Genomic DNA, 22899 nt, shown 5'->3' with positions numbered 1-22899 from the left:
TGTTCTATATCTTATAACCCAACCCGTTATTTTTAGGTATTTTCTGTCCCTCAAATCAGCGCATACAAAGCAAGGAAAGGCAGACATTCCCTAACTGCATTACAGGGAAGTGATGTTTATTTCATACACGTCTGCACTAAGGAGACTGTGATGTCGAGAGCAGGGCTGTTAGCTTCTTTTGACAGACATGTGTCCCTAGAAGTATGTTTCATCATCAACCACTTCATTTGTCTGAGTTAAACTTGATCAAGTTCAGAAAGGGAGATGAGTGCAAGGTTAGGACTATGCTTTTGTGTCACTGTTTAGTGATTAGGTGAGCACTGAAGGAGTATAAAATGAGACACATTTCAATCATGCTGTCAAGTAATTTGTCTTACAAACTTTACTATTTTTTCTGCTGAAAATAAAGGAACAAAATCATTTTTTATGATGTCAGAGGAGCACATCTGAATATGCGAGCCGATGAGCTGGTCTCTAAACATTTTGAAGCAAAAAAGGCATGTTTTACTTGCAACTGACTAATCAGTTAATCCTGACATATTCATTATTATTTTAATCAGTTCTCAGCCGAAATGCAGAATTCAGTTGGAATTGGATTTAAAATGCAAAGGCAGCTTGTAAAATCTATGAATCTTTCTACCTATTTTAAAAAAAAAAAAAAAAAAGTTTTCAAGGAATTAACATCCAAGCCAAAAATGACATCAAATACTTAAAAGAAAAAAAAAAAAAGCTTTCCTTAGAAGTGGAGCCATTTGGTAGTAAGTAATAGGAAGCTGATTCTCTTTTACAGCTAGGTTTTAACCTCCAAAATGCACATCAGTTCTAATGGATTAAAGTATAGAGCTATATGACATTGAACTTTCTTGCAATTACATTCTATGGGTCTCTGCTGCTGATTCCCATAACAAAGGGTCATTTTAATCATCCCACAAATTGTAGTGCATTAATCTGTATAATAGTTTGATAAAGAACACTTATTAATTCAAAATTTTGGGGTCAGGATGGGTTCTTTCCCACTTTTCTTACTGATATAATTGAGACCACATTGTAGAATTAATGGTGGAAGAAATAAGATATGCAGTGACTGGAAAATGAAAATTATTTCTGATAAAAAACTAAAGCCCTTGATGTATCTTCTGGAAACCTCCAATACATCTGGTAACTATTGTGGAGGGGAACAAATGAAAGTAGGCTGTGGCCTCACTTTGTGCTTACTCGTCCAGTTTATGATCCCTACAGACAGGTTTTTTTTTTTTTTTTTTTCTACCATGGATAATAAAAGCACTGTAGTAATTTTATCTGTAGCTTGGTACTGCCAGGTTTGACAAAGCCGTGTTCCTCTCTTAAATGTATTTGACCAAGTGATTTTTTAGAAAGGCCTATAATTCAAATCGCTGAAACCCCATCATCAAATAGAGTGGTGGCCTAAGGGGATTTCCACACGTACGCCTCACACCTAGGCCCATAAAAAATGGAAAGAGGCTTTCCAAACAGAGTCACTCTCAATATCATCTTCTGAGCTCATTTATCCTTTGTCTGGGGATAATCTTCACATAATAAATTCATAGACTGGAACTCTTAGTCGTCAAGGTCAGACTGGGCAGAGCAGACGTTGATGGTAAAAATGAATTCTGGACAGAATGACTCCTAAAATGTTAGTTACATTTAATTCAGGGAAGGTCTTGTAATACATCATAGGCTTTTCATCGCATTGTACTTCAAAGGCTTGCTGTAAAATAATGTGGTCATTTGTGGTTGTAACCTCAACATACTGGCTCACTTCAGTGTCATCTGAGCACACTTGACCCATTTAAAGTATAACACAGGGAGCGTCCTACAGAGATTAGAGCAAGCTGCAGGGGCAGGGTTGATGTTCCAGGTTTGACCTTAATGAATGGCAGCATTGGGTCTAAGGAGCACCAAAACACTAAAATCTGTTAAAGTACTTCCCCGAAGTCTTCTAAAGAAACCCTAGCAAAAGGTACTCATAGGGATGACAGTGACACGGATGAATTATGACAGTTGCCTACATCTGAAATATGAATAAAATCAAGGTGGGGTTTGATCAGTGAAGTAGAAGAGGGGACACAGTTGCATAAACAACGGATGGTAAATGTTTCTGATTAAGCAACTTCAAAAAGCTTTTCGGCTCTTCTGCACTTCATTTGTCCTTCTCTAAGTAATGGCCCATAAATTACTACATATCAACAATAACCTATGTAGTGACTTTTCAAGTATATATTAAATATTTGCATCAGAATTTTTTAAAATACATGTTAAAAGAATCTAGGAAAAAGACATCTAAGTACGCATTTATCTGTGTTAATGAAAGCAGATGCACAAAAATTGTATATTTAAGTATAGACTGAGTTAAGAGAGTTAACATTGTTAATTTAGCCTAAATGTTGCAATTATGTTTCTTTGATATTGTGCAGCCATTAAGTAAATGAAAATATGGTTGGAAAAAAATCTCTTACATGTAATTGCATTTTATTTCACCAATTGAATCCACTATTGTCACTTTCTATTCTGCCTCAGTTTCCTCATTTATAAAATGGGGATAATGATAACCTATTTCATAGAGTTTTTATGAGTAAATGAACTAAGCCATGTTTAGTCTCCTGAGAACGGTGCCTGGCACCTAGGAATTGGTTAACAAAGAAAAGCAGTATTGTCATTATTATCATTATTATAAAACCTAAATGTGACAACAGGATTGAAAGATAGTGCTAAGTTTCTGGACTTGCTTTATTACAACACAGTTGGTCCATAATTGATCAGTCTACCCGAATTTCTCATCAGATGGTCCAAATTTGCTAAACAAGTCTGCTGTGGTTTTTATAAAAGAAATTACATTTCATGTAATTTTAATTGTATCAAGAAACTCAAACTTAACAGAAAGTTTGAGAACATTATAAGTATTCAATAATATGGGCACAAATTATCTATATAACCAAGAGGGTGATTTTTTACATTTTTAAGTTATAATTTTGACCAGCTGAGCACATTTACATTCTGTGTTGAAGAGACTGTAGTTTACCATCAGGTTCCTAACGTAAGGATTTGGTATTTGCCGCATATACAGTCTGCAGCCATTATTATTACAGAAGCCTGGCCTTCATTGCACCAGGGTCTCAGATAGTCTTTTCTATAGGGGTAGTAAAACAAATCAGAATTCTTTCAAAACACCAGTTAAGCTGTCCCTTACATCAAAAGGCATCTCAGACTGCTGTAAACTTCTTTTTCTCAGTTGAGCCCTATAAAATACCAATATTTAATGGAAGCAGACAGAGATAACTTAAACATCATTTTGAAATTGTCATGAAATATCATTAACGTGAGTTTCTCCTAATAAAAGAGTGAATGCAAAGCAATAGAGCATCAAACCATAATTTGTACTCTTTTTTTTTCTTTTAGAAATACATGAAGGATTTGTGTGTGTACATGTTTATATTTGTTTTCTTCAGTGTAATATTAAAATTATTTTTTCGCTACCCTGCCTTTATCGCCTGGCAAGATAATTCAACATCTCCAGAGAGCTATTAGCTCCAGAAAAACCCGGTGCCATGATAAATGCAAGGAATTTTACCATTTTACCCCAAATGGTTAATCAAGGAACCAAGTCAAGCCAGAAATCGTTAAATAAGTGACAATGTCTATTTAAATTATGTCAATTAAAAATTGGTCATCAGATTCTATTTCTGCTGATTTGAGGGAATATATATCATACAAGTTATCTCATTACTAAAAGTAATCTAAAATGGTACTAATCTCTCCAAAAGGTTGGTCTTTGAAAGCTTTCATGGCTTTATCTGAGGGTACTACTTGTTTAATAAGTAAGTGATAAAGCTTGCATGACAGGCTTTTGTGAATCAAGCTGATTTTTTTCCATAGACAAGTTATAATGCATTCTTGTCCTTTGAGAGGATTTCATTAGAGTGGACAGTGATGTGAGCTACCAGTAAAGCATCTCATTGTCCTGTCTTTACGGCCTGAGCCTTGCAATTGCAATTCAGTGCCTTACCTTTGGAAGACAAGAGAGACTGAGATTCAGTAATGCTGACATACTACGCGTATTGTGGACACATTGTATTTGGGTTGTTCCCAGCCCTGCATTAATTTCTCCCATTAAATTGCCATTAAGTTGGGTTATTGTTGTTTACATTTCTTTCTCTGTTTCCCACTTTTTTTCCTTAAGCTGCTTAAAGAGATATCTAGGAAACGCAGAAGCATCCGTTATGGGAGAGAAGTTGAATTGAAGCCATATATTGCCGCTCACTTTGATGTCCTTCCCACTGAGTTCACCCTGGGGGATGACAAACATTATGGTGGATTTACAAACAAGCAACTCCAAAGTGGTCAAGAATATGTCTTCTTTGTGTTAGCAGTGATGGAGCACGCAGAGTCTGTAAGTTCATTATGATGGCATCCATCTAATTTCCTATGGTATTCTTACACATTTTTCACCAGAATTTGGTTATTTGGGGATACAGAGGTACATGCACCCTAATTATTTCTCAAGACATTTCGCTAACTTAGATATAGTAACAGGCTGCCTACTCTTTGAACATTGCTGAGTAATCTGCTTGAGATTTCGTTACAAGTAAGGCTGTGTCCCTAATGACAGGAAATTTAGATGGACAGCTAGTTTATGAAGTGCCAAATTGATAGGGCATGGTTCTTTTTGTTGTTGTTGTTTGTTTTTTGTTTTGGCATTTGTATCTCTTAATCCCACACCCCTCTCTTGCCCTAACCCACTCCCCACTGGTAACCGCTAGTTTGTTCTTTGTGAATCTGTTTCTGTTTTGTTATACACATTGGTTTGTTTTATTTTTTAGATTCCACATATAAGCGATGTCATACAGTATTTGTCTTTTTCTGACTTATTTCACTAAGCATAATTCTCTCTAGGTTCATCCATGTTGTTGCAAATAGCATAATTTAATTCTTTTTTATGGCTGAGTGATATCCCATGGCATATATATACATTTTCTTTATTCATTCATCTCTTAATGGACACTTGGGTGGCTTCCATATCTTGACTATTGTAAATAATGCTGCTATGAACATTGGGGTACCTGTATGTTTTCAAACTAGCGTTTTTAGGTTCTTCAGATACATACTCAGGAGTAGGACTGCTGGATCATATGGTAGTTCTATTTTTAGTTTTTTGAGGAACCGCCATACTGTGTTCCATAGTGGCTGCACCAATTTACATTCCCACCAACAGTGTACAAGGGTTCCCTTTATTCCACATCCTCGCCAACATTTGTTATTTGTGGTCTTTTTGATGATAGCCATTCTGACAGGTTTAAGGTGATATCTCACTGTGGTTTTGATGGGTATTTCTCGGATGGTTAGAGATGTTGAGCATCCTTTCATGTGCCTGTTGTCTGTATGCCTTCTTTTGAAAAATGTCTATTCAGGACTTCTGCCCATTTTTAATTGGGTTGTCTGTTTTTTTGATATTGAGTTGTAGGAGCTGTTTATATATTTTGGATATTAAGCCCTTGTTGGTCATATCATTTGCAGATATTTTTCTCCCATTCAGTAGGTTATCTTTTTGTTTTTTTGATGGTTTCCTTTGCTGTGCAAAAGCTTTTAAGTTTAATTAGGTCCATTTTTTGTTTGTTGTTTTTTGCTTTCATTTCTTTTGCCTTAGGAGGTCCAAAAAAAAAAAAAAAATTGCTACAATTTATGTCAAAGAATGTTCTGCCTATGCTCTCTTCTAGGAGTTTTATGGTTTCAGGTCTTACATTTAGGTCTTTAATCCATTTTGAGTTTATTTTGTATATGGTGTGAGGGAATGTTCTAATCTCATTCTTTTACAGGTAGCTGTCCAGCTTTCCCAGCACCACTTGTTGAAAAGACTGTCTGTTCTCCATTGTGTATTCTTGCCCTCCTTTGTAGTAGAATAATTGACCATAGGTGCCTGGGTTTATTTCTAGAGCCTCTATTCTTTTCCACTGATCTGTGTGTCTGTTTTTGTGCCAGTACCATAGTATTTTGATTACTGTAGCTTCATAGTATAGTCTGAAGTCAGGGAGCATGATTCCTCCAGCTTAGTTCTTTTTCTCTCAATATGGTTTTGGCTTTTCAGAATCTTGTGGTTCCATATAAATTTTAGTGTTGTTTTAGATCTGTGAAAAATGCCATGGGTAATTTGATAGGGATTGCATTAAATCTGTAGACTGCCTTGTGTAGTATGGACATTTTATGATATTAATTCTTCCAATCCAAGAACACGGAATATCTTCCCATTTCTTTTTATCATTTTCAAATTTCTTCATCAGTGTTTTATAGTTTTCAGAGTATAGGTCTTTCGCCTCCTTGGTTAAGTTTATTCCTAGATATTTTATTCTTTTTGATGCAATTTTAAACAGGATTGTTTTCTTGCTTTCTCTTTCTGATAGTTCATTATTAGTGTATAGAAAAGCAAGATTTCTGTGTGTTAATCTTGTAACCTGCAACTTTACTGAATGTATTTACTAGTTCTAATAATATTTTTGGTGGAGACTTGAGGGTTTTCTATATATAGTACATGTCATCTGCATATAATGACAGTTTTACTTCTTCCTTTCCAATTTGGATGCCTTTTATAGGGGCATGGTTCTTAAGACCTTTTGATGTGACACACATCTGGATAGGAGGGTGACAGCCATCATTGCTCATCTCCTTCCTCATCCTATTAAAATGACTGTTCTCAAGTACATATTTAATATTAGGTATGTTGCATAATACCTAGTAGATCTTAGCCTGTGTGATTACAATAGTAACTAACAAGCTCTGAGATTAAACATAGTGCATTTCCAAGTATTTGAAAATATTGATGGGGTGGGGTGATTGTATGTATTTTATTCTCCTATAACTACCAGTGAACCCATAGTGCTTTCTGCCCAGATTCAAGGGAAGTTCTATCTAGGAAAAGGCAAGCGTAGCCTGTGTTTTAAATTATAGCAATTTACCAGGGACTTTATCAGTGAAAAGCCAAGAAAGTTAGAAAACAATTCAATAAAACAGAGAATTCCTAAGGTACTCTAAATAATGAGTTGTCTTCTTTTATGTAATTCATCTTGCTCTTATGTCATTTTGTGCTTCAGCTGCTTTGAATGTTCAAAACAGAGAGAGAGAGAGGGCGAGAAATTGTAGATGGGGGGGGGGAGGTAGATTTTGAAGTGGCGGTTCACATTAACATTTAATATACATATTCGAAACCGTACCTTTCTAATGGGGCTTAAAACTGACAGGTGTGGCAACTAGATAGAGCCAGTCCCTTCCCTGGTATAGGAAGTCTGAGATATATCAAAGATTTCTCCACATCAGGTGTTAGCATGTACAGTGGGGCTTCTCTTCAAATGACTGAAGGAATTCCCTCGTGGAAAATCAAAACACAAAGGCAGCCTTTCTGCCTGGTTTTTTTTTTTTTTGTGCACAGGATGGCATTTGAAAACAAAGTGATGGGCTTCCTGGAATTTTAATGCACAGATATGCTTTCTCTTCCTAGTTGAAGGTTTTAAGGCAGAATATCAAGGGAATGGAATGTTGGAATCATCGTATCCTTTTTTTAATGACTTGTAGATATTTGAAAGACATTTTCTTTAAATAGCTCTAGGACGTTTCAGAAAGCACGTTCAGAGCACTGAGATAGATCAGAGAATCCAGCAAAAAGGAATCTCATCAGATCGTGCACTGTCAGAGACTCTGGTTTCTAACAGATGTTTCAACTAGTTGATACATTTCAACTAGTGTTGAAATGTATCACCACTGATGAATAGTTCCATTGATGAATAGTTTACCTCTTCCCTTAGTATGTCATCTCACTGTTTCATTAATTATATAATTAGGATTTCTTCCCAAATATGTATTGTCTAAATTGCCCCTTTTCTCCATCATCTTTTTCAACATCGCTCTCAAAGCTAACAGTACTTCCTTTATGCTTTCTATGTGTGTTCATGCCAGCATTGATAGAAGAGACTTGTATCCAGCTAGTATAATGCTGGTAGTGATGCAGTCTTTTGTAAACCTCAAATTTTCAAGAGTGATTGTTAAAGTGCCTAACCACTCCAAGGGTGGGATGATAATTTGCATACAGAAAATATCCCCCTTCCCCCCAAAGACATGAGCTTTTCCCCAATTAACTGCCTCATTAAGAATATCAAAGGACTGGTTTAGAATGACCAAACGTTTCATCTTTTCCATTACTCCCACATACTGAACAAATTCTACTTTTCATAAGGCTGGTATCATTTTACCGTTCTGTTTTCTTTTCATCTTCACATGTCTCTGTTTCCTGATTTGGGTTGGAAATCTATGTACTTTGGGAAAAACCTCGGCTTAGATTTCCATCTTGGCTAACCAAGATGATGATTATCTCAAAGGCTCTTGGTAAAGAATTTCAAATCAGAGAGTTTTGCTTACTTTAGTCTCCCAAACAATTTGAGTGTGACCTACAAGTAATGGAAAGGGGAAAATTTAAACCAAAACAAACAATTACATAAAAGAATCATGTTTCTTGCACAGAGTGTTATTTGCTAAGTCCTTTGTGTAAATCCTTACACTGTACATATCCTTTTTGTTTTTTTTTTAATCTGCCTCTAAGAAGGTTAGAAACATATTGAGTTTTTGTATTCTTTAGATGCATTAGAAAATCCGAAAGTCTTGTCAATCTCTTTCCTGGACATAGGAAAATGGAAAGGGAGAAGAGCATACAGGCATTTAGTGGGCATGTGTTCTCCAGATTGACTGCTGAATTTGTCCTACTTAAATTCAGAATATATGCCCAAATTGTTAAAAAATGCAGACTGAAAATAATTAAATATATTTACTGATTGATAGTGGAAAAGTGAGTATACTCTCTCATGCTTTAATAATGCCAGCCATTTGAAAAAAATGGGCATTTTATTTTATTCAACAAAGATTTTCTGGGAACCCACTAAATGCAAAGTTCTGTACTTGCTGCTTTAAGCATACAAACACAAATTGTATGGAAATCTTTACCTTCAAGGAGTTTATAGTTTCATTAAAGAAGATAAGGCACGTACACAAATGAAAAACCAAAATAGAGTCTGGCCACTACCATTAAAAAACAAATAGGACTACTTCAAACTGTTAAAATGACTTTTACCTACATTTTGTGAAATAATAACTGATTACTTCCAGTTAAGGAGAGGCAGCTTCAATGGAGGCAAAATTTAAGTGAGGCCTTGGAGTCGGATTGCGGGAGCTAAACGTTGTGGAACGTGTGAGAGGGTCAAAGAGAGAGAATAGAGCATTTTGGTAGCAGCAGCAAGAAGTCTATTGTGATGAAACATGTTATATGTGGTAAGAAAGTTTCAAACAAAATTGTGGAGGCCCTTAAGAATCATGCTAAGATGTCTAGCTTTTATTTAGGAATCCCCGGAGAGCCTCCTGAAGGTTTTACAGATGCAGTTTAGGATCATAACTCTAGCAGCAGCGGAGACTGTTTGTTAGAGGAAGGAAGAAATTCTTGATATGGTTTGGGTGAACATGAACGAGGTAATGAGAAATGTGGTTCTGTGAGACTGGAAAGAGGGTGGATGGACCTGAGGATGAGGTACATGTGCACGTATCTCTTTGAAATATGGTTTTCTCTAGATATACGCCCAGTAGTGGGATTGCTGGGTCATATGGTAGTTCTATTTTTAGTTTCCATACTGTTCTCCATACTGGCTGTATCAACTTACATTCCCACCAACAACAGTGTGTGAGGGTTCCCTTTCCTCCACACCCTCGCCAGCATTTATTGTTTGTAGACTTTTTGAAGATGGCCATTTGGACCCGTGTGTGGTGATACCTCATTGTAGTTTTGATTTGCATCGCTAATAATTAGTGACGTTGAGCATCTTTTCATGTGCCTCTTAGCCATCTGTATGTCTTCTTTGGAAAGATGTCTATTTAGGTCTTCTGCCCATTTTTGGATTGGGTTGTTTGTTTTTTTGTTACTGAGCTGTGTGAGCTGTTTGTTTGTTTATTCTTAAGACATGTGGGGCAGCTCGTGAATGTGGACTGGTCTCTATTGGGAAAAGTAGTATTTTAAAGAGGGGCAGAGTCAAGAGAATATTTTTCTGAGAGAGTCTAAAATAGGACAGAACAAAACAAGATATTACAGAAACAGAATCCATGGATATGCAGTGCCTTCCTTCACCAAGTAACTTTCCATATCTATCTATCTATCTTTGCAACTTTATTGAGGAATAATTGCCAAATATAGTGGCACATATTTAAAATGCACAATGTGATGATTTTATATAGCTCTGTATACACAAATGCTGTGGTTACCAAGATAGCTAGCTAGCTAGATAGATAATTAACTGTTGTTTGTTTGTTTCGTGTTTATGGTGAGAATGTTTAAGATCTACTCTCGGAAACTTTTTCAGGTATACCATTCTGTGTTGTTACTCACTATAGTCACCTTGCTGCACTTTAGATTTTCAGAACTCATTCTTCTTGTAACTGTACAATATATGTCTTTCTCTGTCTGGCTTATTTCACTTAGCATAAAGCCCTCCAGATTCATCCATGTCATCGCAGATGGCAGGATTTTCTCCTTTTAATGGCTGAGTAATAGTCCATTCTGTGTGTATGTATCTGTGTGTGTGTGTGTGTATATATATATATATATATATATATAAAAAACCATATTTATCCATAAAAAGAAACGTATGTTGCTTCCATGTGGTTGTTTGTTAGATATTGTGAATATACTGCAGAGAACACAGGTATGCAGATATCTCTTTGAGACAGTGATTTTATTTCCTTTGGATATATACCCAGGAGTGGGATTTGTCATATGGTACTTTTATTTCTAGTGTTTGTTTGGAGGAACCAACATACTGTGTTCTAGAATGGCTGTACCAATTTACATTCCCACAAACAGTGTATTTAAGGTTTTCCTTTTCTGTTTATCAATTTTCTCTTGGGAACAGTCATACCAACCTCTGAGCAGTACTGTAATAAAATTAATTAAATAGAAATAGGACTACTTACATAATTTAATGCAATACTGATATTTTCTGTATAAATGTTTACTTTTAATAATTTGGTCTCAACTGAGTAAGTGATGCTATCTTAATGGCTGGAACTATAATATTTTTTGTTTATTTATTTTTCACATTGCATGTAACACACTGGCACAATGTAAATGCTCATTGAACATTTTGTGACTGCTTAATTTACTGGTACTTACACTTCATAAGATCATTTAATTAATATGCCACATATAGATCCCAGTGAAAAAGTATCTATGGCGTGAGTAACTTATACCATCAAAAATGATTTTATTGTAAAATACTCTAAAGGAAATTTCAATTACAAAACCTCTTTTTTCTCTCCCCTCCTCTTTTATTTTACACGCTTACTTACTTATTATCAAATCCGCGATGTTCTGAATCTTTGCTTCTTCTAATGCTAAAGATACTTTCTAGGAAGTCATTATTTTAGAACTGACATAGATTCTGTTTTTCCTCAGAAGATGTATGCAACCAGCCCTTACTCTGATCCCGTTGTGTCAATGGATTTGGATCCACAGCCAATCACAGATGAGGAAGAAGGCTTGATCTGGGTTGTAGGTCCTGTCCTTGCAGTGGTCTTTATCATCTGCATTGTCATAGCTATTCTTCTTTATAAAAGGTAGGTTTGCCCAATATTTCTATTGCAAAGGCTTTATTATCCTTCTAGGGTCATTGTGTGGTTGATCTTAGTAGAAATACTTCCAATAATCACTGGAAAAAGATGTGTCCATTAGCGTTAGAACAAAATGTAAAGACTCAGCTATTTAAAATCTCATTCACCGTGTGGTATAGACTCTGTTGCGCAGCAGGCATGGATCCCCCACCTCCATCTTCTGAGATACTTACTTATGCAGAATGAGCGCTTTGCGTGACAGCTGAGATGTTACTACATTCACAAGCAGATCATCCCAAGGAAGCTCACACTGGATTGTTTGTTTTAGATCAAGTTTGCACATTTGTGTCCATTTCATAAGTCTAAAACTAACTAACTTGCATGTGGGCTGAGATTTCCCCCCCCCCCCCACCCCCGTGGCTATTTTCAAAAGTTAGCAAAAGTGGCTAAAAATTGAAGATCAAAGAAAGAAAAGAGAGGAAGAGGATGAACTTTTCCCTTTCCTATTTGTGTCCGAGAGGAAATGCAAGGTACCATTTCCTTTAAAAAAAATATATATATAACCTTAGTCTTGATACCCCCAAGTATCAATATGATTTAGTGTCTGACCACAGGTGGGATGCAAATAACCCGCACTTACCCATGTTTTCTGATCCACTCTTGTCAATCCCATTTCTGCCTCCATTACACGTAAGCAAGATTTCTTCCCCTAGGTCACTGCTTAGGCAGTTGGATAGAAGACGTGAGTAATTCTTCTTCCCCTTAATCCTTTCTGACCTAAAAATATAATATCATAATGTACAAAATTTTAAAAATTAACATCTCCTCTCTTAAACATGTAGAATGACTAAATTCTGAATTCTCTCCCTTTATATCAGTTTTTCTTTTCTTCCATTCCAAATTTTATTTTCATGAACCTTTAATCTGTGTTTCCTTTGTAGTGTGTCATCTGTCAGAATGCTACTGTGAAGTTACTCTCTTCTTCCCTCGCGATAACCTTGACCTTCAGAATTAGATGCGAATGTCTTCATTTTGATTCTTGCTTACATGTTTAATCTGACAAGATATCTTCTTTTCATTATCTCTTTTTCCTACCCATATATCTCCCTTCATTGGGTTTACATTAATTATTCCTACCTGCAGTCCTTTGTTCTTATGTTCTTGGCATAGCTCTTTTTTCATAAGCTCTTCTTTGGACTCAAAAAAATACTTTTCAAGACAGACAGACACTTCTCCCTCGAAAAACTCACTCTCTCTTATGAGGCTGTATTCCATTCTATTCCAGGGTTGAGAAAAAAAGGACAAGTTAGTTAAAGACGTTCATACCATAGCCCATTAAATCGCCTATCCTCTTCTAAAGAAAAAAATTATTTTTCCTGATCACTCAATTGTCCACTCCATAAAATAATAGCTGAAAAAGCAAGTGCTTGAAGGCCAAAATATCTTAGTTGATGGTTTCAATCTTCCCATCCCAGTCTGTACCTTAAGGGCAGGAAGTGCGAGGTCCCCACACACTCCAGAACAGTAAGAAATCCTGTGTGAGCCCGAGTCCAAGCAACAGCTTTGCTGTTCAGGTACCGCACTTATTACCAGAAGAGAATACAATAAGAAAAAAGTAAAAATAGAGTTCTAATTGTTTTCTGTGAAATATTTACTTAAGTGGTCACGTCCTGCTGTGGGAGTCAGATCAGAAAACAAGTGGTTGCTGACAGTTGCATTTCTAGATCATATCACGTGACAGTGTGTGATTACTCAAAATGAACAAGATGCTTACCTTTTTTCAAGTGGTGTTTGTTTCATTCGAATCTTTCTGGCTATCATTAAGTCATGCCATGCAGTAGATATGTGCGTGGCCTTGTGAATTAGTTATGTAAATGTGAAGAAATAAGTTTATAAGCTTGGTAATTAGTGGCTTGGCCAAGAAGTTCGTTCGGGGTTTTCATCTGGAAACCCCCCCCGAACGAACTTTTTGGCCAACCCACTAGAAATCCTTTTAAAGTTTTCTTTATCCACACGTGCTTGAAAAAAATAAACTCAGTTATAATTTTTCCTAATCCTGCAAAAAGAGGCATCGTATTTAAAGATTTTTATGACTGTTGAAGTTGCATTTTAGTGTGTGCATAAGTAAGCATCGTCTAATGCAATTGTTGGGAAATGCACACATCCTCGAATGCTAAGTATATTTAGCTAACCATCTGAAAAGCCCATGAAGCATTTCTGAAATAGAAATGCTTGCTTCAGCAGTAAAGAACATTCCTGACTTGAAATTCAAGTAGACCCAACAATGTCCTTCCTGATTATCATGAAACAGTTCAAGAGGAAATCTTCTGTAGGCAATGAATAGTGTCTTTAATAGCTTGGATTCTGAGCAAAGAAAATTATGTAACAAACACACTATATCCCTCTTTTTAGGTGCCTTTCAGTTTATACATGGGTCATTGGTAATGACTCAGAATTGAATGTATTATCATTATTATTTTTAAAGTATTGCACTTCCTGTGTGCAAATAATACTTTGAGTAGGGAATGAGTATAAAATATTGTTGACTCACATATATCCTGTTGTTGGTAATACACACCTGTTTACAAGACTACTTGTGTTAGGAATGGGTCTGTAGCTGTGGATGGGTTGTCCATATAAAGAAATACATTTCACTGAGCTCTCTGAGGAGACTTTGAGACTTATCCCTATTAATTATATTAATATGGAATAGCACACTTTCATTTCACATTCTATTCATTTGACTCTGTTTTAAATTTAATCATTTAAAAACTAATAATCAATGACAAAACATGTCAGGGAGCCTTTGTAAGGGCCTACAGGGCCATCAGAATAGTAAAATGTGTTTGGTAGGTCTTTAGTGTTAATTTTCTTGCACTAGGATTTTTTGGAAATTCTGTACTCTATATGTGATACATACAATGATTTAACCTGCAGAGAGAAGAGGTAGCAAAGTTTAGAAAAATAAATACTAAACTAGGAAGCAGGAAACCTGAGTTCAAGTCCCAGCTCTGTGACTAGCTGGCTGTATGGGGTAGAAAGTCATGCTACCAGTCCTGGCCTCGGTTTCTTCACTTTTATAAAATAAGTAAGTAAGTATGTAGATTAGATAACTGACCTTTTTTAATCTGAGAACCTAAAAAAAAAACAAGTAATAGAATTAATACGATATTATTTCTGCCTCCAGTGCGTGTGTATGTTTTCTAAATGACTCCATGTTGCCCTTCATCTATCCTCCCCTGCAAAGAAAAAAGAATCCATAAAGCACTTGAATGCTCTTTCTTTGATGTTCATCTACCCTGCACATCTGCTACACATGTAAGGCTTTTCAGTCGTTAGCTCTAAAACTGTCCAGGAATTATTCCTAGAGAAAATATTCTTAAAATGTTAACCTGACTGACTCTATGAAAAGCATTTCAAGATGGATGAGAAGTATTTACCGTGTCGTATGGAAGGGAAAAAAAAAAGGATTAGGAGGTTGGAAAGCGCTAAGGCATGGTCTAGACCAAATTCACATTCTTGAATAGTAATAGTCTAATGTGAGTGGACACTGTAGAGAGTAAATAATTTCCATCCCCACCCCAAGATGTTTATATGTGTGAAGACCATGAGGTAGATGTGACTAAAGTATAGACTTCAGCTTTTTCACCTTTTCCCAGATCCAGCATTGGCTCCCTGTGGGCTCTACCTCTTTAAATCTTCTTCTTGTATCAACCCTACGTATATTCCCAAGGTGTTATCAAAGAAAGAAATGCAGTCCAGACTATTCTGAGATGCTATGATGGGACAGATAGGCTGCCACGCCCCCCCACTCTGGGCAAAGCCTTCCCTCCGCCTGGAAAGCCTTTCCGCTCACTCCACGACCACTCCTCCTGGCCTGGCAAAACCTAATTAACTCACCTTTTAGAAATAAGCTAAGATCCACTTACTAAATGAAAGCCTTTCTGAGTGACTGTCCTCCTCATGTCTTCTGTGCTCTACCAGTTCAGGCTGCCTTAGGGTCCCCTGCTCTATGCTCTTAGAGCACTTTCTACTTCTCTATATTATAGAACCTACCCCCTTACTGCCATTTTCTTGGCTTTCTACCCCCACTACACTGTAGGTCAAGGACTCCGTCTTATTCCTCATTGTATTCCTTGTGCCCGGGAGAGTGCATGGTACAGGGGGCTACCGAATAATCAAATTTACGCAAGTCAAATAATAGTGATACACTCAGTTCCCTCCTCTTGTTGACTCCATCACTGATTATCACGTTCATCTTGACTGGCAAGAGCTGTAATAAAACCCTCAGCCTGTAATTTAAATACACCACTTCCAAAAGATTTCAAACTTAGATATTTGTACCAGCTATGTACCCATGTGTGCAGTAAGGCTGACACTTCTGTGGCAGAGGAAATGAAGCGCACACTAGGCACTGGTTCATCCTAATATTCAACAGCCTTTTCATACACAAAACTGGCAGTTCACTAGGTATTTCTCTTCCTATCAATCAGAGGAATAGATTTTCCTACAGCTGATCCACTGATGACCTCACTGATTAAAAATAAGCAAGTGGAGAACATTTGTAGGAATTTTTAAAAACCTGGTACAACCAGCTAAATTAAGAATAAAAAGAACCTGTGTGTTTGATATCATTTTCATTATTCACTTTGTATGTGTGTGTTTGTACAGTTTAAATGTGGACTTTGAAAAGAAATGGACTGGATTACCTTAAAGCCAGATACTCTAGCAATACGGGTGTACATTATTTCATTCGCATTGAGGTGGACCTGGTACCTTTATTTTTTGCACTTGAGAACTCACTAAATACTTTGCAATTTGCCTCAACATGAAGACTGTTTAGATGAATTCTCTTCAGGTGAAGGTTATACTCTCTGCGTAAAGAACATGGTCAAACAATACACATATTATCACAGGTGAAAGTGTCTATGAGAATGAGCTGCAAGTGTTCCCAGACAGCAGCGCCTCTGTGACTAGGAAAATATCTGTCATGTCAGAGGCTGGTAATAAAATACTTTTCTGGATTAGCACAGCTATATAAATGGGTCATGCTCTGTAGATTTATAATGATGAATATTATATTTTCCAAAACTGAAAATGTATTTAATCTTTTACTAGAAGAAAAAGATTTATGATCACCTTACTTGTCAAAAGGTGTTTGAAGAAATCATTTCTCCCACTTTATTACCTTGTGGTGTATTATGCAATTGTGCAAATTTCTGTGCAGGTCAATGCAATTTGCAGGTATTTTAAATCATTAAAGGAATACTGTATCTCTTAACTGAAGATTCTTTATCTTAATTTCTTATATGGAATGAGGTTATATTCCCATTAAGTACATTAGCAGTTGTCTCATGGCATGTTTTGTAAAAATCAAATTATATCTCTGCCACCAAACACTTCCTGCGATATAATTAACTGTGGCAGCGTTTTGTAGACTGATGAACAAAAGCGAGTCTGACATTAACGCACACACCAATGTTTTGCTTAGCCATGTACGCTTGTGTCCTCCATTTGCTTCATGCTTAGGGGCCTTTACATATTTTGATATGCTATCATTTTGTAACGTGTTATATGTCCCTGATTCTGAGCACTGTTAAATCTTGGTTGTCATGGTTACTCTTGTTACCATTGGCCAACTAACATTTAGCCTTTCTTTTTCTTTCTTTGCTGCATTAAAATGGAGCAGTAAACCTGACAGGTGAGGAATAGAGAACAAACCCCTTTAATGCTCAGTACAAAAAAAAAAAAAAAAAAAAAAAAGATACGGGTAGACTTTGGAGGTATTGAGGGGGTGAGGGTGGAGGTTGGATATAAAAGATGAAACTGACAAGGGGAAGATGGACAAAGCCTAGATATATAAAATAATTTTGATATTAAAATGATTTGGGGGGAAACAGTTTGTCTATACATGAAGATAAAATAGAGTATTTAAAGCCAAATTTAGAAGGTAGTAAAACCAGTCTGTAGTCAAGGTTAAAAGAGCATTTGTATGTGTTAATGTGAGCCATTTTTGTTTTGTTTTGTTTGTTTTTACTGAAAGTTTGATCTCAAGACACTTTGTACAGGAACACTAGCGTTCTCACACCCTGCTAATGTTGATGTCAGTGCCTTAGTGAAAACTTATATTTAATTCCAAATTATTTTCCCTGTCTTCCAGCCTTGAATAATAATAGCAATAATAATAATAATACCTATACTGCTTGATTATTTATTGATCAGTCCAAGCTAACCCTTTAGCTTTCTAACACATACCTAGATATCTATATATGAATTCCTGATTAAAGTTAAACTAAGAAAAGGATCTCAGTGCTCCTCTAGGCTGCCTTCCTCCCGACGCTGTATTGCAGGTGCTTCTCTATGAGCGGCGCCTGGGCAAGTGGCAGTAGCATTACCTAGGAGCTTGGTAGAAACACAAATTCCTGGCTCCCCAATCCCAGAGCTACTGAATCAGAAACTCTGGGAGTTGGTCCAGCAGCCTGCCGTTTAACAAGCCCTCTTAGGTGACTCTGATGGACACTAAAGTTTGAGAATTACTGCTGTATTATTGTCCCTAAAATCACTTAACGCTGGTCAGCAAGCTGCATTACACTTTCACTGGCAGGAAACCGACTACCTCTGAGGAGGTGTGCTTGCCATTAATCCAGCAGAAAACACATGCAAAATAGTTTTTCTAGCCCAAAGTCAAAACACTTTGAATCTACTTAATACACTCAGAGACCCACCTTCTCATTATAACACTGTCCACATTTCACAATTTCATCACTACCTTCTTGTTCTATTAAAATGAGAGAAATGGGCCACAATTTAGCTATCATCTTTTAACACTCCTTCTCTATTTTGTAAGTGAAGAAATTAAGAAAGTTTGTAGTTGACTTACCCAAGGAGATTCACACCAATAGTCGTGGAGTTGGGGTTCCATTCTCAATGATGTCAGAATCGTTAAGTGTCCGAACTGATTTCTTTGAAATCTCTATGAATATTCAAATAAATATATTTCTTCCAAAAGCCTGTACTCGTATGTCTGAATATCTTTGTTCCAAGTAAATAGATATGATCTGCCACACGATCATCCTTTTGTTTTTGCTCCCCACTTTACCTGTAGATAAGAGCCAGGTGAGAATAAGTGAAAATAAAACCCCGCTTAGACCACAGAGCAGCATTTTTGTTGTACAGTATTCACAGCCCCCCAAAAACCACCTATTTTTACGGTATTAGCAGCTTCTGCCATATCTGAAATGTCATGTGATCTTCTATTCTCTTTTCACCCAGATAACCCCTGCATGTGGTAGATACTTCTCACTGTGAGAAATAAACTTACCCTAGGGCTTTATAATCCTAATAGAAAAAATAAAACAGCGAGGCAAAATTCAGAATCTGTTTCAAGTCACTATTTGTTGCTTTTTTCTATCAGTAGATGAAAATGAGAATAATGAGACCTCTGAAAACTTACCAGAAAAAAAAAAATGTTACTCCTTACGTTCATGTTGGGCCTGATTTAGATCATTATACGCCATTTAATACTTTGCAACAGTAAATTCAGTTTTTAAAAATGACTACTGTTACTGATGATGTTACTGTTACTTCATCTTGCAAATCTTCCTTAGAAATTCTTTGTTAGAAAACGAACATTTTAACACATTTCTGTTTAAAAATAATGCGATAAAGAGTGTGGGCAGCCAGAATTACCCATGTTGTGATCATCAAAACTAAATGAAGCAAAATAAAATTTAAACAAACAGCTGATTTTCCTAGCTGGCTAGGACTTCTGGAGTCTGATTTCTTGGAGATTATCTTACTTGGAGAGATTTAGGTGAGGGAGATGTTAGTTATTAAATGTCGGGACACCCCTCCCATTTATTACAATTATGAATTGTAACTTCAGTCCCATGCTCTGGGCTTTCCAAGACTCATCGGGCAACAAGATGGCATTTTCACCTTCCCTGGCGCCAGAGCAACTGAGTAAATGTCTTTAGAGAGTATTCTCTTCTTTCCCTGTGTCTCACATCACTCAGCCTGGCCTCAGTGCAAAGGAAGATAAGGAGGGTGTCCCACAGTATCTGCAAGAGTGAGGGTCTCCTTGCCCAGATATTTCTTCATGTGGTTTCCATAATCCTGCAGGAAAGACTGTAGAGCCATTTTGAAAAGGGATAAAAATCCAGTTTTCAGTCATTGGATCTGGCACATCAGTAAAGCCATGTGCCAAATTGTGTGAAAAGACCAAAACCCGAAAAGGGCCACTGGGATTACTTGGAGAAGACCAACCATATGTTTGTTACACGTGGGATTGATTGGCCACACTCGGTGGTGTCTCATTAACCCATTTAGATTCTGCATCTTCGAGAGTAAAACGTCTCTCTGTATTGTGAGGCACATACCCACAGCAAAAACACGGTGACATTTTCTATTGTGAAAGTGGTCATCATATCCTTCTTTCCCATTGTCTTCCTAGCCCCTTTTTCTCTTCCTTCTCATATCTCTCTGACCAGTTCTCCATCTCTTCTTTTCCTTTCCTTCTCATTTTCCACTCCATATAACTGGAGCTGCCAGTACCTTTGGCATGCCTCCAACTCACTGCTTTCCTCCGATTGGTAGTAGGGCTTGGCAGTATGCTCTGTCCTAAGGCTATACCTGACACTTTTAGGTGGGAACAGAAAATCCTGAGACAGGTTAATCCAAGGTTCTGAGAGAGCAAGATGTCTAACAGGACTCACCCCCCAAAATTCATTCCACTGAGGATGTTTTGCTGAAGGCATTGCACTTGAGCAAATCAAGTGTGCTTTCCCTTCACATCAATCTTCCCTTCATCCCCTGGTTGGTTTTATTCTATACAGATGAGCAGAGATGGAAAGAAAGGCTATTTAACAGGAGCCCTCTGGCTAACCGTGGACCGACCTGGGTGGCACTGAATGAGAGCCCACTGCCACAGCAACACTAACGAGCTGTACCACCGTCATAGCAAAAAGAGAAAGGGAGAGTTCCTAAATACTGCTGCACCCTTTCTCCAAATAAGAATGCCTTTGCTCTGAGCAGGGGTGAGATGCTAGGATTATGCCTCCGGCCTGGAGATTGCTGGAATCTGTATTTGGAATAAAGCACTGTTTGAAAAGCTCTCCATTAGTTAAGTGAGTTTTTAATCTAATTCAACCTTAAAGAAAATAGCTAGCTACTACTCTGTGATTATTTGTTTGGGGGGGGGGGGGGGAAAGGATAAAGAAATCTTACGAAAAAACCTCACGTTTCTTGCCTAGACATTTATTAAAATTACATTATGACACCTTAAGCAAAGATAGTTAGCTTGACACCATAAACAGCCAACACTGTTTTTTCCTTGGAATTTGGAAAGAGAAAAGGGATGTTGGTTTTGTGTGGTCCTGATTCTCCTCGCAGGTATTAGGTTAACTTGAAATCTTAGAAATGCACTTACTGTCTTTATCTGGTTATGGGAAAATCCAGGGCAGGTCCACCTGGTAGCCGCCAGTCATGTATCCTAAAGGGAAAAGGAGGCGGGCAGATTTAGCTGTTTAGCTTGAGGCCCAGTAGTTTCTGAGTTTTTTCCCATGGTAACCACAATTTTAGTATTGGTTACTAGGGTTACTCTATCCTATCCCTCACAAATAGAACTAGTGGATGAGGGAGAAAAGCTGAACAAGTTTCCGAACCTATCTCACCAACACCTCCTTAAGCCTAAAGGCAGAATCACTGAATTATTTAAATCCAGAGATAAAGGAGGACTTTGAGGTGATCCACTTAAAAATTTCGGACCTGAGGAAATACTGTAGGCTAGGAGAGAAAAAAGTAACCTGAACAAAGTCACAAAAGACAAAAAGTTTTAAACCTGAAAATGGGGGGTGGGGGGTTAGGAGGGGTATAACTCTGCTTTTTTTTAATCTGTTTCCATTTTTTTGGTTGTCTTACTCTTAAATTTTTATTCTCTCCCTATAGGAAGAGGGCAGAGTCTGATTCTAGAAAGAGCAGCATACCAAACAGCAAGGAGGTCCCTTCACACCATCCAACAGACCCAGTAGAACTGAGGCGCCTTAATTTCCAAACACCAGGTAAGAGGCATGACTCCGCTTGTCCATAACACAGTGTTTACTGAAAGTTTTATAGCCCCGTTGATATCGCCTTGAGAGGTGAATAGATCACTTTATTTCAAACAATTCTTTGTCCTCCTCTTTTACTTTACTATTATTGAGACTCACCAAAACATATGTTTTGAAAGGAAATTACATTCTTTGTGTAAATCTGAGGTGGGGTGGAAGAAAGAAAAAAAAATTGTTTTCCCTTCAAATTTTGGAAAAACTATAGTCTTAAGAATATCTACCATTTTTATGGGCTTAGCATAGTTGATTATTTTCAATGACATCTATCTGGAAAGAATTCAGTTTCCCATCTTATAAAGCAAATGAATGGATGGATGGATGGATGTTACCTCATTCATCCCATTGGGAAAGCATATATTTTTTTTCTCTGTTCCCCTATTCATTTGTGTCTGTGTTACTCTGAAAGAAAGGGGAAGGCAGGGAGAAAAACAAAATGAGGAAAAAATTTGTATCTTTTAAAATATTACCGAAACTAAAATCTCACTGAGCAATTTAGGTTTCTTACTGGGGAGACACACTAAGTGACTGAGGATAAGAAAAACGTGTCTGTTTCTTAAATTAAAGAACCTTAAGTGCTTCAACAGAGGAGAAATATTATTCCTGCTGAGGGGCATTTTGTACAGTATTGTTAATTCAAGGCTAGCTCTATTTTGCTTTCTTTCACCTAAATCTTATTTATGCCAAATGAATGGCAAATAATGAAGAGTAGAGAGAGCTAAAAACATAAAACTGAGTGGCACTGTCTTAATACCTGATGATAATGGACAAAATTAAAGAGCTGATCTAAGAAGTCTATTTGATTAAAATTTGATGGTAGTATTGCACCCCAAATTGTTTGAAAGTTTTTTTGTGTGTCAAATGGATATTCTATTCACAGTATGGTACACCACAGATTTTATTAAACTACACATTTGCAGTGAATTGCTTTGAATTGAAAATACACAGTTTATTGTGTTTAGCATATTTTTTTATCTTACATGTAGACATGTCATAGTAACTAGAAACTATTCCGTTAAAAGAAATGCCTGGCATTTTTTAATGTGGCTATACAAGTCATCAGAGAAGTGGGTTGTTTTTTAAAATTCTATCTCAAATGAGGTTTGTTCTTTAAAAAGCAAAAGATATACCTTCATCAGCATAAAAAGTAAAA

At 36.9% G+C, this 22899-nt stretch overlaps 1 protein-coding gene across 10 annotated transcripts in view; it reads left to right on the top strand.

Annotated features, from left to right (window-relative positions):
• The window catches only part of PTPRD (protein tyrosine phosphatase receptor type D), a 521421-nt gene that overhangs the window by 379498 nt on the left and 119024 nt on the right, over positions 1 to 22899 (top strand). For 6 of the 10 annotated variants that reach the window (XM_068552036.1, XM_068552035.1, XM_068552038.1 and 3 more), the window contains 3 exons: positions 4199 to 4408; positions 11489 to 11649; positions 21589 to 21701. In XM_068552036.1, coding sequence (XP_068408137.1) covers positions 4199 to 4408; positions 11489 to 11649; positions 21589 to 21701 — 484 coding nt within the window. The remainder of the gene's footprint in view (positions 1 to 4198; positions 4409 to 11488; positions 11650 to 21588; positions 21702 to 22899) is intronic. The other 4 variants (XM_068552041.1, XM_068552042.1, XM_068552039.1 and 1 more) reach the window with 1 other exon arrangement.

The sequence above is a fragment of the Eschrichtius robustus genome, chromosome 10, assembly GCF_028021215.1.
Source record: "Eschrichtius robustus isolate mEscRob2 chromosome 10, mEscRob2.pri, whole genome shotgun sequence".
NCBI lineage: Eukaryota > Metazoa > Chordata > Mammalia > Artiodactyla > Eschrichtiidae > Eschrichtius > Eschrichtius robustus.
This window is presented reverse-complemented; position numbering and strand designations above follow the sequence as displayed.